Below are 14,591 nucleotides of genomic sequence, written 5' to 3' on the forward strand. Positions count from 1 at the left end.
TTTGACTCCAGTAGTTACTTGTTGGCTACAAGTCCTTATTCAGACTGCAGGATTCTCAGCAGCATTCACGGGATAAAAAACAATTTCCAATCTGAGAGTTTAGAGACTTTAGGAAGCAAAAGAGGTTGTTCTGAATACTAGACAGCATGTCTGTATTAAGGCACTGACACCCACTCTTGACTCTCTGTATATTAATAACTTGACTCTGTGTTAAAATTAGATGTAATTTTTTTCATTCATGCCAGAATTTCTTTGCGCACCAGAAGCCATGTACATCATCTTACTTTGGCTTAGCATTAGAAAGAATTAAAGATGACAGTCTTTCCTCTGCACTATCCTGTTGTTTTGTTGAGTTCTTTTTTTGTTTGTTTGTTTGCTTTTTGTAATTTCCTCCATGTATAGATATACCCACAGAGCTTTGTTACTGGGCTCTGCTCCTGCACTCTCAGGAATAACTCTGTTATTCACTAGATCCAGTTCCTCTTGCTGTCCCTGTAGATCACCTTTAGCCAAGCCAGGGGCAGAGCTGCCGCTCTGTATCTGCTCCTTGTTCTGATGGAGGCCTTGCTTGTTGAGGGTGACAGTTCACCTGCAGCCATTGTGCTCTTTGATTACTGCAGCTCAGACCCTCCTGGTTCTTGTCATATTCTTTTGTCTGTAATGCTCAGGTTATTTCAAATCCATTGAACTTAAATCCTTTCAAAATGAATGCCCATTTCCTAGAAAATATTGCCCTCCTTTGCATAATGTTGTAAAAGGTTTAATAGTGGGGAATTAATCTTCTGCATGCATGAGAAGTGTATGATCAGTAATTTTTCAGTATACAGTTGTGTTCAGAAATTGTACCACTAGTGTTAAGTACTGCAGCTGTTTGCAAGCGCCTTTATGTAACCATGACGTTGTCTGCAGTACAAATCCAGTGCTATTCAAAGCACTTCTGTAGGAGTTTAACTGTAGGAGCCAGCCTGTCTGTGTTAGTTGAAGGAGTGAAGCGCTGGATTAAAATGCACACCAAGTTTTGATTCCACCAAAAAACAAAACAGGCCAAAAAAAAACAACAAACCCAACCATCATCAGTTTGTTCAGATTGCACATCATTTCAATCTGGGATCAACAGCAGAGTATCCTGAAAATCTATTTCTGAAGATTTCCATACATTGCAAGAGTTGAGTCTCCTTTCCTAAATGAAAATAATGTATTGCCTCCAAATATATAATGCATGACTTGCTTTTGATTTCCTTTGGAAATCCTTTGGATTGTACGTGTGGAATAAACACTGCAGACTTAACCTAACCTCATACATGACTGTAGATTTAACAGACACTGTAGGATAAACAAGGCACGGACTCTCAGCATCCCTGTGCATCTATAGCAGACCACAACTAGGGAAATGAGACACCATTTGCCCTGTTAAATAATAACATATGTGGTTAAACTCTGAGGACCTTCAGTGTAACAATTTATGGTGTGAGTTTACACTACACTACACTACACCAAGCCACTTCATTTTCAAAATATTTTTAATCAAATTCAGTCAAAATTAGCAAGTGACTTTACACGTGCTGATGATGAATATCCATGGGAAGTGTGAATGTGGCATAACTAATCCACACTGTGGTTTGGGGTAACCTGCGGCAGCAGAACAGCCCTCCCTGCTTTACAAGGGTGAACTGTTTGCTGTATAATAGCAGCACTTGATGCTTGTGATCTTTGTGAATGCTCAACAGGTTTTCATTAAGGAAGGACTTTGCTTTTGGTTAAAAATATAAAAGCCCATAGAGCAGCTTGTCCAGAGGGATCTGGGTCAGCTCCACCACATGCTCCGACGTTACTCTGCCTTTACAGGACTCTGTGCACAGGCAAAACAGAAAACCATGAGGCTGGGGATGGGAGAAAAGGGAGCTTTCCTCTTTACTCATTTCAGAGTGAGGATTTTCCCTTTTTTTTGCTAGCAGGCTCCAGCATCCAGCAACTTGCAAGAAATTCTGCCTGGAGTAGCTCAGTTAAAAAGAGAGCTCAGGCAGCAGAAATGATGACATGCCATTATATAGAAATTAAAGAGGAAAAATAAAACGTGACAGTTGCAAAATGTGTTATGTAAAAAATTCTGTTAGTGTTTATGGATTTTATTTTTAAACGATGTAAAATGAAAATAGAACTTGTGGGAAACATTTCTTGGATTTAGTTTACATAAATATCTCAGTGTTGTTACAGTTGGTGTAGGGAGGGAACATGCAGCACAGCAATGATCTGTTATTATTGTTGTTTACTCTAGTAAATGCAGAATAAGGAGGTCTGCTGCCAAAGACAAGGAGGTGGTGTGCATGGGATACGAGTTATTGCTGTGGGTGTTGGCTTATCCTCTGAGCAGCAGAGGCAGCGCACGGCGTGTTCTGGTGTCTGTGGGCTCCATTTCCTGACCACATGTGGTAACATTTCAAAGTGTATTACATCAGTGGGCTGCCTACCTCAGGAATAATGTCCTGACGTGTTCTGGGAGGAAACAGTGTTCTGTTTTTAATCCCTACCTGTGGAGGGAGAACCGCGTTCCTCCCACACTGTGCTTTCTGAGGAGGTCGCGTTGTGGCCTGGTGGATGTGGCCTGGGGCGGGTATCTGAAGAACAGCGTTGCAGCATGTTTCCATTGAAGTCTCATTGCTTTGATAACTACCAAAGATGCACAGTGTAATAAATGTGGCATCAAAGTCATAGATGTTTATGTTGACAATGGAATGAATGAAACCTTTTGCAATGCAGAGACCTGGACTCTTTCTGTCTGTGCAAGGGATGTTCAGGCACATGACAAAACCCATACAATCCTTCTCCCCTTACTTCTTCATTTGCTGTCTTAGGAGGACCAAGTGATCGTTTCCCTTTGCTGTGGGCTATATATCTTTCATTTGCTTCCAAGTTTTGAGCAAAACCATCAGTAAGCTACTGTCATGTTTTGCATATGGGATAATTCACTTACAAAGGAAAAGTTCTTACAGTTTCAAAGCAACGAATCCAAGGCAATTTCCTTAGCAACTGACTTTAATTTGTATTTTCTTCATTCATGATGCAGACTGGATGACTGGAGTTGTTTTTAACGTGTTTATGTAACTGTCAACTGTGCCTTTCTTTTCCAGATACCTGGAAGGAAACCACCTGACTGCTGTGCCAAAGGGACTCTCTGCCTTCAGGCACCTGACACTGATGTAAGATACGTGGTTTCAATGTCAAGAAACACAGATGACTCTTTTTGCACTGTGTTGTAGATGGAATGTGAGAAATTGGTGTTTGGGGGGAAAAGAACAAAGCAGGAAAAATAAAAAGCTTCTGTACATTGAATTGGAAAAGAATTTAGCTGTAGCAACTGCTGCCAGTGAATGTTCCTAAAGTGGAGAAAGAGCAAATTGAAATGATGAAGGGCACCATGGACCCTTCCTCTGCAGGAGCTTCCAGCATCTGGTGCAGGACAAACCTCTTGTCAGGGTGCTGCTCTATCACTTGGCAGATTTATCTGTGCAAAGCTGTAAAGGTCATTAACAGAGGAGACAGCATTAATTTGTTCTAGTTGAGGTAGTATTTATAAGTATTTATATATAAGGTAGCGAAAATTTATGTAGTTGTTTTTGCTATGAGCAGTCATACAGATAGAGGCACATCAAGAATTCACTGAGTAAATTGCTCCTTGAAATACACCGAAGTAAATTTCTTAGCTGAAATATTCATCAGAATGTCAAATGGGCAGAACAATAAATATATATGTATATATGTGTGTGTAGGGAGTGGAAAACTGAAATAATCTGTTTGAAAATAATATTTAATTTGGAAACATCTTTAATTTTATTTTTCAAGGGGGAGCAACAATAAAATAAAATGTTCTATTTGAGCCTAAAAGACTATTCTGAAATGAACAATGTCATCCCTTCTGTTCCTAGCTGAAGCAAAGCGAACTCCCTTCTTTTGTTTAGTCAGTTTATTCCAAAATGACCTTTTTTTTTTTTTATACAGTCTTGTTCTAGTATCTGTCATGTTAAGAGCATATGGAAATGGTATGCCAGTAATAAATTGAAAAGCAAACTGGTACAGCAGGTATTCACCCATGCTTGTATCAGCTATTATTTTATCCTTCTCCTCTGAAAATTTTGCTTTTACTGGATTTCTAGCTGTGTGCTAGAAATATGCCTTACTGAAAAGTCCGAGGCTTTTGTTTAGAAAATGTTCTGATGAGACTTGCTTTTTGAGCTTAGTCGAAGTCAGAAAATATTGTATCATTTGCTAACATTTGACTTCTCAATTGCCTTGATCATTTTGCTGTTCACATATTAGGTAGCCTCTAAAGAAGACTAATTTCTAAAGTCATACGTATAAATAATATTTTCTTTTCGTATTTCTTCAGTGATTTGAGCAACAACAGCATAAGTGTATTGGCCAATTATACCTTCAGCAACATGACCCAGTTATCGACACTGTAAGTAGCCCAATGTTTCTGAAATTTGAATTGCTTTTCAGACACCATTTTAGATGTTAAACAGTTAGTCTGTACTTTGTGACTCAAGCAAGTGGCTTTGCATGCTTCTTTGTTGTTGAAGTAGCAGTGGAATAATCAAAGAAAATACAGCATTGTAACCGTGTTTCTAATTCTCACAGCATCTTGAGCTACAACAGACTTCGATGCATTCCAGTCCACGCGTTCAATGGGCTGAGGTCTCTTAGAGTGCTGTAAGTATCACTTTTTCTGTGCAGCTGTGTTGCAGCTTATTAGGATGCTGTTGATGGCTGGGAGGTTTTTAATGAGCAGATGGCTTTCACTTGATTCAGTAGTCATAAATATTTTCATGCAATTAACTTCAGTGTACTTGTACTTAGGTGCAATATGTCCAGTAATGACTAGAACAGGTGAACACTAAACCTTGAAAAGAAGCAGTTACATTTTTGCAGGATGAATGACTTTTCTCTGATAGGTCAGGGACAAAAAGGTACCATGAAAACAGGCCTCCAAGAGGCTGCATAGTCTGTCTCTCCTACTTCAGAAGTGTTTGGGTATCTCACAGGAAAGGACTTTTCTCTTTGCCTATGAGAAGCAATCATGTTTTAGAGTGTAAGCTTACATTAGGTGCAAGAGCAAATGCTAGTGGAGGAAGTTTCATCTCAGGGTGACAGGAGTGTGGGCATGTTCCGAAATGTCCACGTGTGGTTTCTTTCTTTGGAGATCTTTTACTCTTCTTTTCTAGCATAGCTGCATTCAGCAGTTTTCTGTGGATTGAGCAATTTGCTTACAGTCTCCTCTGAAAGTTATCTTCTTCCCATAGTCCGAGTGTTGGCCATGGGCCTGTTCCTTACAGAAAGCAGCCCTCCACTGCTTTTCGTAGATATTGTAGCTTTTGCGAAATTAAAGAGCAGTGGCTGCTGTGCATTGAATCCCAAAGTGTGGAATCGAGCTGTCAACATGGGAGGTACCACAACTGTAGAATATAGGGGCAGTGCCCAGCAGAGCTCCTATACTGTGGTAAAATACGTATCTGGGTTTCAGCTTCCTAATTTTCAAGATTACCAGCTTTCATTATTATAAACAAGAAAGATACGTGATTTGAACTTCTTGTTTTAAGTTTGGCTTGGGACTCTGATTTCTACTACTGCAATAGGATGGTCACAACTGAACTGTTACATGAATCCTGAAATTCAGCCACATATGAACATATTCAGTTTCATGGCCAAATAAATTATTCCATATGGAGCTGTCTTCTGGCCTGCATCTGATATGCAAGCTAGCTTGATTAAAGCTAACTTGGGATTCTCTGCAACAAATTGGAGTGTAGATATACCCTGTATCACTCTTTACAATAGCTACAGTTTATCTTTTCACTTCTACTCTTGAAGACCACATATGGTCAGAAACAAAGGGCATTATTTTGAGTATCAGCTGTAATCTTTTGGCTTTCTTAAGTGATCTACTAATCAAATTGCAAAATATCTTCCTTCTCCAAGGGAAAAGCCCTCCTTGTCTTGCACAGAGCAGCGTGAGTGAAATGAACCCTGAATAGGAATCTCCGAATGCTCATTGCATTTGGAAGCCTCCAGATTGATTTGATTTATTATGGCCTACAAAACTCTGGTATCAGCTACAACTTTTGCCACATGTCATCTACATTGTTATTAAAAATCAATTCTCCGGGGGGGAAAATGGGCTTCCGAGTGATAGTGTGCAATCTGTTACTGTCAGTTATTTATTATCTATATTCTCAAAAGAATGTAAAAGAGAAAACATCAGCAATACAATTTTCACATCTTATTTTACCTTTTTTTTTTTTTTTAATAAAAAGAATATAGATATCTCATTACCTTTGGCAGTGCTTGCCTTTGAAAGTTAACATGACCTTCTCATACAGATTTCGGTGTCTTCCAAATTCCTCATGTTATCTTTACTTTTTGACTCTCTGTAGTAAGTAAAGTAAATACATATTTGAAAATCAGACTAATCATAGAGGTATGGTGAAACTGATCTCTGACAGAAATCAGGTTCTGTCCTCTGTCTCTTACACTTTTGAGCACAGGCCCAGTTGAGAAGAGGGCAGAGTCAAAATGTGTATGTTTAAGCCTGAATATATATGAGTGTTTACATAATCAGGTCTTCAGTCTTTGCCTGGCTGATCCATAATGGCAGCCAGAGTTTGCTGAGGAGCAGTTTCATCATCTTAAATCTTTATAATCCTGTTTTTTCAAAATGAAAAGTTTATATCAGAGGGTTTTTTTTCATCCAAAACTATTGCAATGAAGATTTGTGATTTATCCAAAACTAAAGAAGCTTAATATTAATAAGTTTTAAAAGCTGAGAGATTGAAAGAAGGGAATTATAAATGTTAGAACCTTCTGATTGTCTCACACTGATTATTTTTATTGTTTGACAGCGTTGTAACTTACAACATTTTGTCCCCATTTAATTAGGAGGGAAAGTCCAGAAATAGAAGTACTTCATCAGGTCACAAAGCAATTTTCCATGTTGTATTCATGGAAACATTTCTAAATGAGCTACAAAATATTCTACTAAAATGAGATGTTCCAGTTTTACTGAAAAATGATGGATTGTTTACTGGAGTTCAAGAGCTCACATTTCTTTAGAAAAGTGCTGTAGTAAAAGCTCACACAAACACAGTAATATGTTTGATAAGAAAGCTGCTGCACGTACTCTTCAGACAAAACCTTGGCACCAATTTTGCCATATACTTCTGTGTTGGATGTTGCACTGAGTTGACCTGAGAGAAATATTAATTGCCTTTGTTGTTGTTTGGGGTTTTTTTTGCATCACAGAATGACTGTTTGTAGCTATTCTGCAAGTTCAGCCAAGCTTGCAGCCAAATTACTGTCTTTACAGAGTAGATTGTTCTTTACTAAAAAGTGTGTTTATAGTTACCTAATGTTACCAAACAACAGGTTAGGAGTAGGACTGGGGGAAAGCTGGGGGGTTTGTTGTTGCTGTTGTGTGTGTTTTTTTTAAAGAACAAACAAAAAACAAACCAAAACAGAAACCCATAAGGATATGCTTAGTTGATTCCTTTATCCCAAGACTCAGAAATAAATTAGATTACACGAAGAAGAAAGTTTTTGTTTGAGGAATTTGGGTGTTCTGTTACTGCGCTCTGAAAGGAGACCACCATCACCTTAACATTCACTCTCTTATTGTTTACTGATGTTTAGACAAGGAGATAACTGGAAGTTGTGCCTTTGGGGGTGAATGCATGCGTGCATGTGCTTTAACTTTCCAAATGTTCAGGATTTTAATCAAGCTTTTGCTCAGGAAGAGTTTTGGTATAAAAATATGTTTGTGTCATTGATCCAGCAGGAAAAAAAAGACATTGTTCTGCCAAATTCTCCTGTCACTGTTTTATACTGAGGTTCTTATAGCTTTTAGCATTTATCATTTCCTTTTAGCTGTATGGGTGGAGGCATCTTGCATCCTCGCATCAACATAAGTACATCAGAGCTGTTCGGGTTTGGCTTTCCCATTGGTCATTCTGTTCAGAACTGGAGAGTGTGCTCTATCTGGTGTTCCTATCTGGAACATCACATCCTTCTTGTTCCTGTTTGGATGAATTACTTGGAAATCCATCCGTACTTACATACACCAAGCATTACTAGTAACAGCCAAGCTAGTTCTGCTTAGAAGAAATTCAGGATGATGGAAGGGGGAGCTTTTGGTATTCTCATGTCAAGAACTGTAAGAAAAATCCCAGCAGGACAACTGTGCTGCAGTTTTTGCAGTTTCACGCCCCATAGAAAAATTCCAAGTATTTTCACTGGTAATATAAATACATTTGTCAAAAACATTTTTAAAATACTGCACAAAAAATAAGAAGGTATTTCCAACTGTAAGAATGAAAAACTAGAACATGAAAGTGCAGGTATATTTGCCTGATGGACCCTTGCTCTCTCTATAGAGTTAATCAATATTAGTCAATATTTAATTTAACTCTTGCATTTCTTATTTTCCCTCTTCTGTTTTCTTTGTGTTTCCAGCAAATGGGATTCTATAAAAGAATTACAGGTCTGTATGTGAGGATCTGCTTGTCATCAATACACTTCTTTTAATAGCATAGTGTATCACCTTTTTAGTTTAAAACATTGGTCACCAACAGTTCTGATCGTATCATTGTTTTAAATGTCAACATCTAGAAGCATCATGGAAGCTTTTGAGTTGTGAAGCTTGTAGAAACTCACAAGGAAGGAAAATTAAGTATCATTCTTAAGCACCAACTCTCACTTCTGAGGAGCAGACCTCACTGTGGTTTGATACCTTCCTGCTTCTCCACTCTTCTAGGACGCTCCATGGGAATGATATTTCCAGTGTTCCTGAAGGTTCATTCAAAGACCTGATGTCCCTGTCCCATCTGTAAGTACTTCTGTGTTCTTGAGTTTCAGGCTTTCTAAACACTACAGATTATTACAAATTTAAGACTGTATAGCAATTCTGTTCTTTCTGCGCACTTTCCATATTTTCCTCTGGATATTCACAGCGCAAATGTTCAAAGGAAATAAAATAAATATAAGAACCTGTTGTTATTAGTTACCAAAATATTTTCTTAAGGAAAACCAAATGAGTAAATGTGACAGTTTCCTCTTCTGTGGACTTTGTGTTTAAGGTTTTCTTTCAGCGTTGTCTAAGTGAAATGCAGAGTGTGTTATGGTCTGAGACAGAGACAGGAAACCTCCCACAAAGTGCAAATATTAAGCAAATGTGAATGCAGTGCTTAATAAGTGTCATATGTTTTGCATACTGAAATGTTGTCAGTATATGAATTTGATGAATCACTACCTCAGATAGTATATATTTAATCATAGGGAAACGGGTCAAATCACAGTACCAGTACTCATAATTTGTACAGAATAATTAAAAGCTGTTAAAAGTTTCAGGTATTTCAAGAGACTATTTGGATTAGTGGAGGCCAGGGATCTTTTTAAATGCAATTCAATTGATGAAAGAACTGTAAAAGACAAACAGCTGTAATAGTTATGAAACAAACCTGGAGTTTAACGGTCAGTGCCAAAATAGCGAGCAGAAGATGTTTGCTGAGATAATGGGTGATATTACACATGGTGTGTGTGAGTGTGTACATACATAATTCTTTATCTGTTTCTTAAACTTTCAGCATTCCCTCCAGAAAACTTACTGAACACAACAACACTGTTATCCAGAAAATGGGCAAAATGCAAATATCTACTGGATAGCAGATTTGTCCTTGGGCTCTGATTTCTGTACTAAGCTTTCTATCTCAGTCTTTTTGTAGACAAAGAAGAATAAACATATCTCAGATTGGTGCAGACAGAAATAATATATGAACAACTTAGGGAATTTCAGCTGCAACTGAGAAATAACCTCTCTGTTTCGAACTTACACCTTGGCATCTTAGTCAAAGAAAATACTCATCTTGCACAAGGTGTATTTCATTTGCTGCTCCCAGCACAGTAAAGTCGTTTTCTGTGTTGTTTTGGTGTGAAAGTCTGACAGAGCTGAAGCCCTGAATCACCTTTTAGAATGCAGTGACACCTTCCATGCAGGGAGTCTGGCTTCTGAGGATATTTTTAGAATGCATGAGATAAACACATTGTGCCCCATTTGTTTGGACTTTCCTCTGGGTTCACTTTAAATGAAGTGCAGACACAATTTTCCTGGGTAAACCAGGAAACCTTGGGGAGCAATAAAAACCATTTTGGCCCAATGCAGTCACTGCAGTCTGTCTGTTTAGATGTATGTGCTGCCAGAAATGTAAAACACACAAAACACAAATGAACAGTAATAAATAGGATCCATAAAATAAATAAGACCTGTCTGGGGTGTAATTTGCACAGCTGAGCAATTTAATTTTACAGGACAATTGTGCTCTCCAGTTTCTTACAGAGGATGCGGTGTGATCATCTGCAACTTTCAGCAGCTGCAGTGATCTTGCTAGATGCTAGGCTTTGAACAAGCCAGAAAAGGCTGTGCTTGTTCAAATAAAGTCATATAGATTAGCAAATGGATTGTTTTTGAGTTCCCCTGATAGCTAGATCTTTGAGTAGAAAGCACATGCTTGGAATAATTTTCAGATGGTATGACAAGCTGCTACTCATCAAACTTGTAACTCCAGAACAAAACCTGATTTAAAATGTATCTTTATGGCTGTGGGTAGGACAGGTATGGAACTGACTACTAGGTTACCAAGCTGGATATTTCTCTAGCAGAGACAGAAGTATTGGTTTGGTCTGTCTTCTGTAGTAGATTTTATATGATTTGCAATTGGAAGAACAAAACTGACATCTAGATACTTTAATTACTTTTTCCAGGGCTGCTTAAAGCTTAGGAGAAGATAACCACTGAATTTCCTTTATATTGTAGATATATTATCTGAATGTAGATGTTATGACAACTGCAACATAATCCTCTCTAAAGACATAAAAAAATTTATATGTGATATTACCATACGATGTTCAGTTGAATTTACAACTCTATTTACTTGAATCACATAATTAGTTGTCTATTTAAGCCATGACTCTGCTAATTTGTGTAGTCTGGGGTAATGATAAAAATGGTAAAGCACTAGTGAAGAGTCATGTATATTAATATCTAAAAAGAACTCAAAATCTGCTGGGGCAAAACAGAACTGCTCAGTTAGGTCTGTTCCCACATGTGCTGTCCTCACATCTCTGTCCATTTGGTGATATGCACAGCTTAAAGGCAGTCCCCCTTGGGACTCTCACTATGGGATCATGTAAAATGGGAACTTTATAAGCCCCCCTCAAGTACTGTAAGGCCACAATGAGCTCTTCCCTAGAGCCGTCGCTTCTCCAAGTTAACAAGCCCAGCTCCTTCAACCTTTCTTTGTAGGAGTGACACTCCAGCCTGCAGATTTTACTTGAATTTATTACAAGTTTTATAAGTTATCTCCAAAAAAAAAAAAAAAAGTTGGCTGAACAGAAATACTTGCACCATGTTTAAAAAATGCTGCTAGAGATGCTTTGTTAGAGCACAAGATATTTTTACCTTCTTTAAATAGTGTGGGATAGTGGGCAAAGAAATAGAGTGCATATGTTAGAGCACATGAATGAGAATACAGTAATTCACAGCAGATCTGAGATATGGGAAAATAAAATGAGTGAACAGAAAGATACGTATGATAATTTCTGTAGTTGTACAGCAATGTTACTGTTAATCAGCTCTAGTGACCACAGGGCAACATTATTCCTAGTGTACTTTATGAAGATTAATTAACACAGGTAACTGGCCTTCAGTTATCCTCCCACTGCTGTTTTATATATTGCAGTTGCTCAATGCTGAAGTTAATTTCTAGGTCCAAATTTCACTGCTGTATTTTGTTTGACCTTGGACAAGTGAGACGGTTGATCACAGTTACAGGGTCAAAAAGTCAAATGAGTAGTTTTTTTCCCATTGTAAGCAGTAGAATCACAGAAGGAATGGATAGATATTTTTTAATACTGTGCTTTAGTACACATTTAATTTTGATGAATGAGCCCTAGACAGAGTTTGAACCCATGAACCTTCATTATGAATCTGTCGAGGGCACAGTGGGTTCATTAGTCATTCCAATAGAAATGTATCAACAAATTTACTGAGGTTTTTATTGTAATATCCTGTCTGATATTTTTATTTGAAAGAAGATTATGTTTTAAATACCACGTTAAATATTGTTTTTAACATATGTAAAGTCTAAAACGCAGTTTGAATTATTGGTTTCTTAAGTATCTTTTCCACATGCTGATCTGTAAGTATTTAGTTAATTATTTCCCCATTGCAGTTCAGGTGTTGCACAGTTAAAGCCTTTCAGCAAAATGAATGCAGTCTTCCAGCATACATTTCTTCACACATCCAGAAATTAATAGTTTCTAGACTGATTTTTTTAAAGTCTGACCTTTGTTTATCATTGACACACTGCTTAAAATGACACTTAAGAAAGAAATAGTCTCAATGGGTCAAGACAACAGCTGAATTTAAGGTAAAAAGGTTTTTGTGTTTTGATTTTCTTTCTTTTTTCTTTTTTTTCTTTTCTTTTTTTTTTTTTTATTATAAAAAGGAAAAAAAATCATAATGAAAAAGTTTTGTGAACTACAATTGTGCTATTTGAATGCATCTGCTTCAGCCATGCAGCATCACTCAAGTGATGGGTTAACCTGCAGATGTGCTGTAAACAGGCTTCACGGACACCAGGTTGAAGCTTTGAAAATAAGGTATCCTCTGTATGCATGACTCATTGGATGAGTCATCAGATCCAAACTAAATAACACAGTTCAGTGGCTCCTAAAGGCCAAAGAGTTAAGAAGGAAACCAATCAGGAAGATTCTGTGAAACCAAGATATGTCTCTCAACATTTCTCAAGCACAAGTTTTTGGAAAAGTGATTTTTATTTGGAAAGGTGATTTGTTGCTAAGTATTTATATAATCTCCGTAACTAATGCTGGAGAGAAAGAAAGAGGAGGAGGAGTACTGTGGAGATAATTCTAGGAGACGTTCTGAATATTCAGAAGATTTATTTCACACATTTTGAAATAAAGCATTCAGGTAGAAGAGTAAAATGTACTTCACTGGCATAAGGGATGTTATCTTTAATTGCGAACCCAGATGACTGCTGTTTGTATGGTTTTTTACTACTAGGGCTCTAGGTACCAACCCTTTACACTGTGACTGCAACCTCCGTTGGCTTTCCGAGTGGGTGAAGGCAGGGTACAAAGAGCCAGGAATAGCACGCTGCAGCGGGCCAGAAGCGATGGTGGACAGGCTGCTGCTCACAACACCAACTCACCACTTCCAGTGCAAAGGTAGGTGCAAGCAAACTGTTGTTTCCTATTGCTTTTCCTAGTATACAGCTCTTCATTTTTATACTCTTGCAAGCTGCTTGGCATTAAAGTGATTCTGAGAGGAGTTGCTTGGCTTTCATTTACTGAACCATCAGATTGCATTCAAGTTGCGTTTTGAAGTGTTTTTCCACAGAGTTGAGTTAACTGCACCATGGGAAGGAGAAACAGCAAAGCTCTGAAGAATTAGTATTGCTGCTGTTGGCACTGGATTATGTAGGAGCAAATTAGCATAGAGGATATTGTGACTTAGTTGAACAAATAAACTTTTGTTGGCCTTCTACCTACCCCAGGCAACTTTGGTAAAATAAGGGACATTTTAAAATATAGACCTTTTTTAGTTTTTATGTACATACTTTTGAAAACTGAGAATTCATGTGGAAAGCAGATATTTACCAAATTATATTTTTATTTGAAGATACACAAACAACTTTATGTCCTCAGCATCTCTATATCAGAAACCGTATGTTATGGAAAATCTTCAATGTCTGAATTTAGTTTATGTTCAGGAGAGTGCTGAGGGACAGCTGTTAGCAATTAGGTGTAGTCATGGACAGGATTACTGTGCATTAGGGAGCAGTCAGTAAAAGATAAGGAGTACATTTTCGTGTGAAGAAAGTAAATAGTATATTGCTGAATGTAGGGTAGGTAAGACCCATATATTCTTATTGTAAAGAGAGCTTTGGAGGTTTGCACAGGTTGCCACCAAGTACCTGAATACCAGAGAATCACAGAGTGTGCTGAGTTGGAAGGGGCTCCTGCAGCCGCCATGAGGGCTGCCCTCAGTCTGTTCCACTCTGAGCAGTGCAAACCCAATACACCCGGCTTCTCCTCACACACAGTGCCCACTGACCCTTCCACATCTTCTCAGCCCTTCTTGGGTTGCTCTTGTTAGCTTTATGTCCTTGTGTTGTGGCACTCAGATTGCATTGCAGTGCTCGACATGAGGATGCTCCAGCACAGAGCAGAGCAGGAAGGTGTTTTCTTACTGTCCCACATGCCATCAGTCCGGTGTGTATTGCCAACATTGATTAACACTGATTACTTCAGAGGAAAGTTAAAGTATCCCATAACAGACGATGGTGGAACGAACCAAGTCATAGTCAAAGTAACTACAGAATCTTCCTATCCACTAGTGAGCTTGGATCACAGATTGCCAAGCCTGAGGTCAATTTTATGGCCTTTTAGATGTATTTTTAATAACTGTAAACTGTAATTTAATTACTTTGAAATGTCAGTCTCAAAACTATCAGAACTTTGACTAC

General features: G+C 38.1%; 1 protein-coding gene across 7 annotated transcripts in view; it reads left to right on the plus strand.

Moving 5' to 3' along the window:
• Window positions 1–14,591, plus strand: part of SLIT3 (slit guidance ligand 3) — a 427,176-nt gene that overhangs the window by 347,999 nt on the left and 64,586 nt on the right. For all 7 annotated transcript variants that reach the window (XM_085518791.1, XM_085518790.1, XM_085518786.1 and 4 more), the window contains 5 exons: window positions 3,129–3,197; window positions 4,385–4,456; window positions 4,636–4,707; window positions 8,801–8,872; window positions 13,127–13,290. In XM_085518791.1, the coding sequence (XP_085374917.1) occupies window positions 3,129–3,197; window positions 4,385–4,456; window positions 4,636–4,707; window positions 8,801–8,872; window positions 13,127–13,290 (449 nt within the window). The remainder of the gene's footprint in view (window positions 1–3,128; window positions 3,198–4,384; window positions 4,457–4,635; window positions 4,708–8,800; window positions 8,873–13,126; window positions 13,291–14,591) is intronic.

Source organism: Coturnix japonica, chromosome 18 (assembly GCF_054131305.1).
Source record: "Coturnix japonica strain WE chromosome 18, WE-NBRP24, whole genome shotgun sequence".
NCBI classification, from domain to species: Eukaryota; Metazoa; Chordata; class Aves; order Galliformes; family Phasianidae; genus Coturnix; species Coturnix japonica.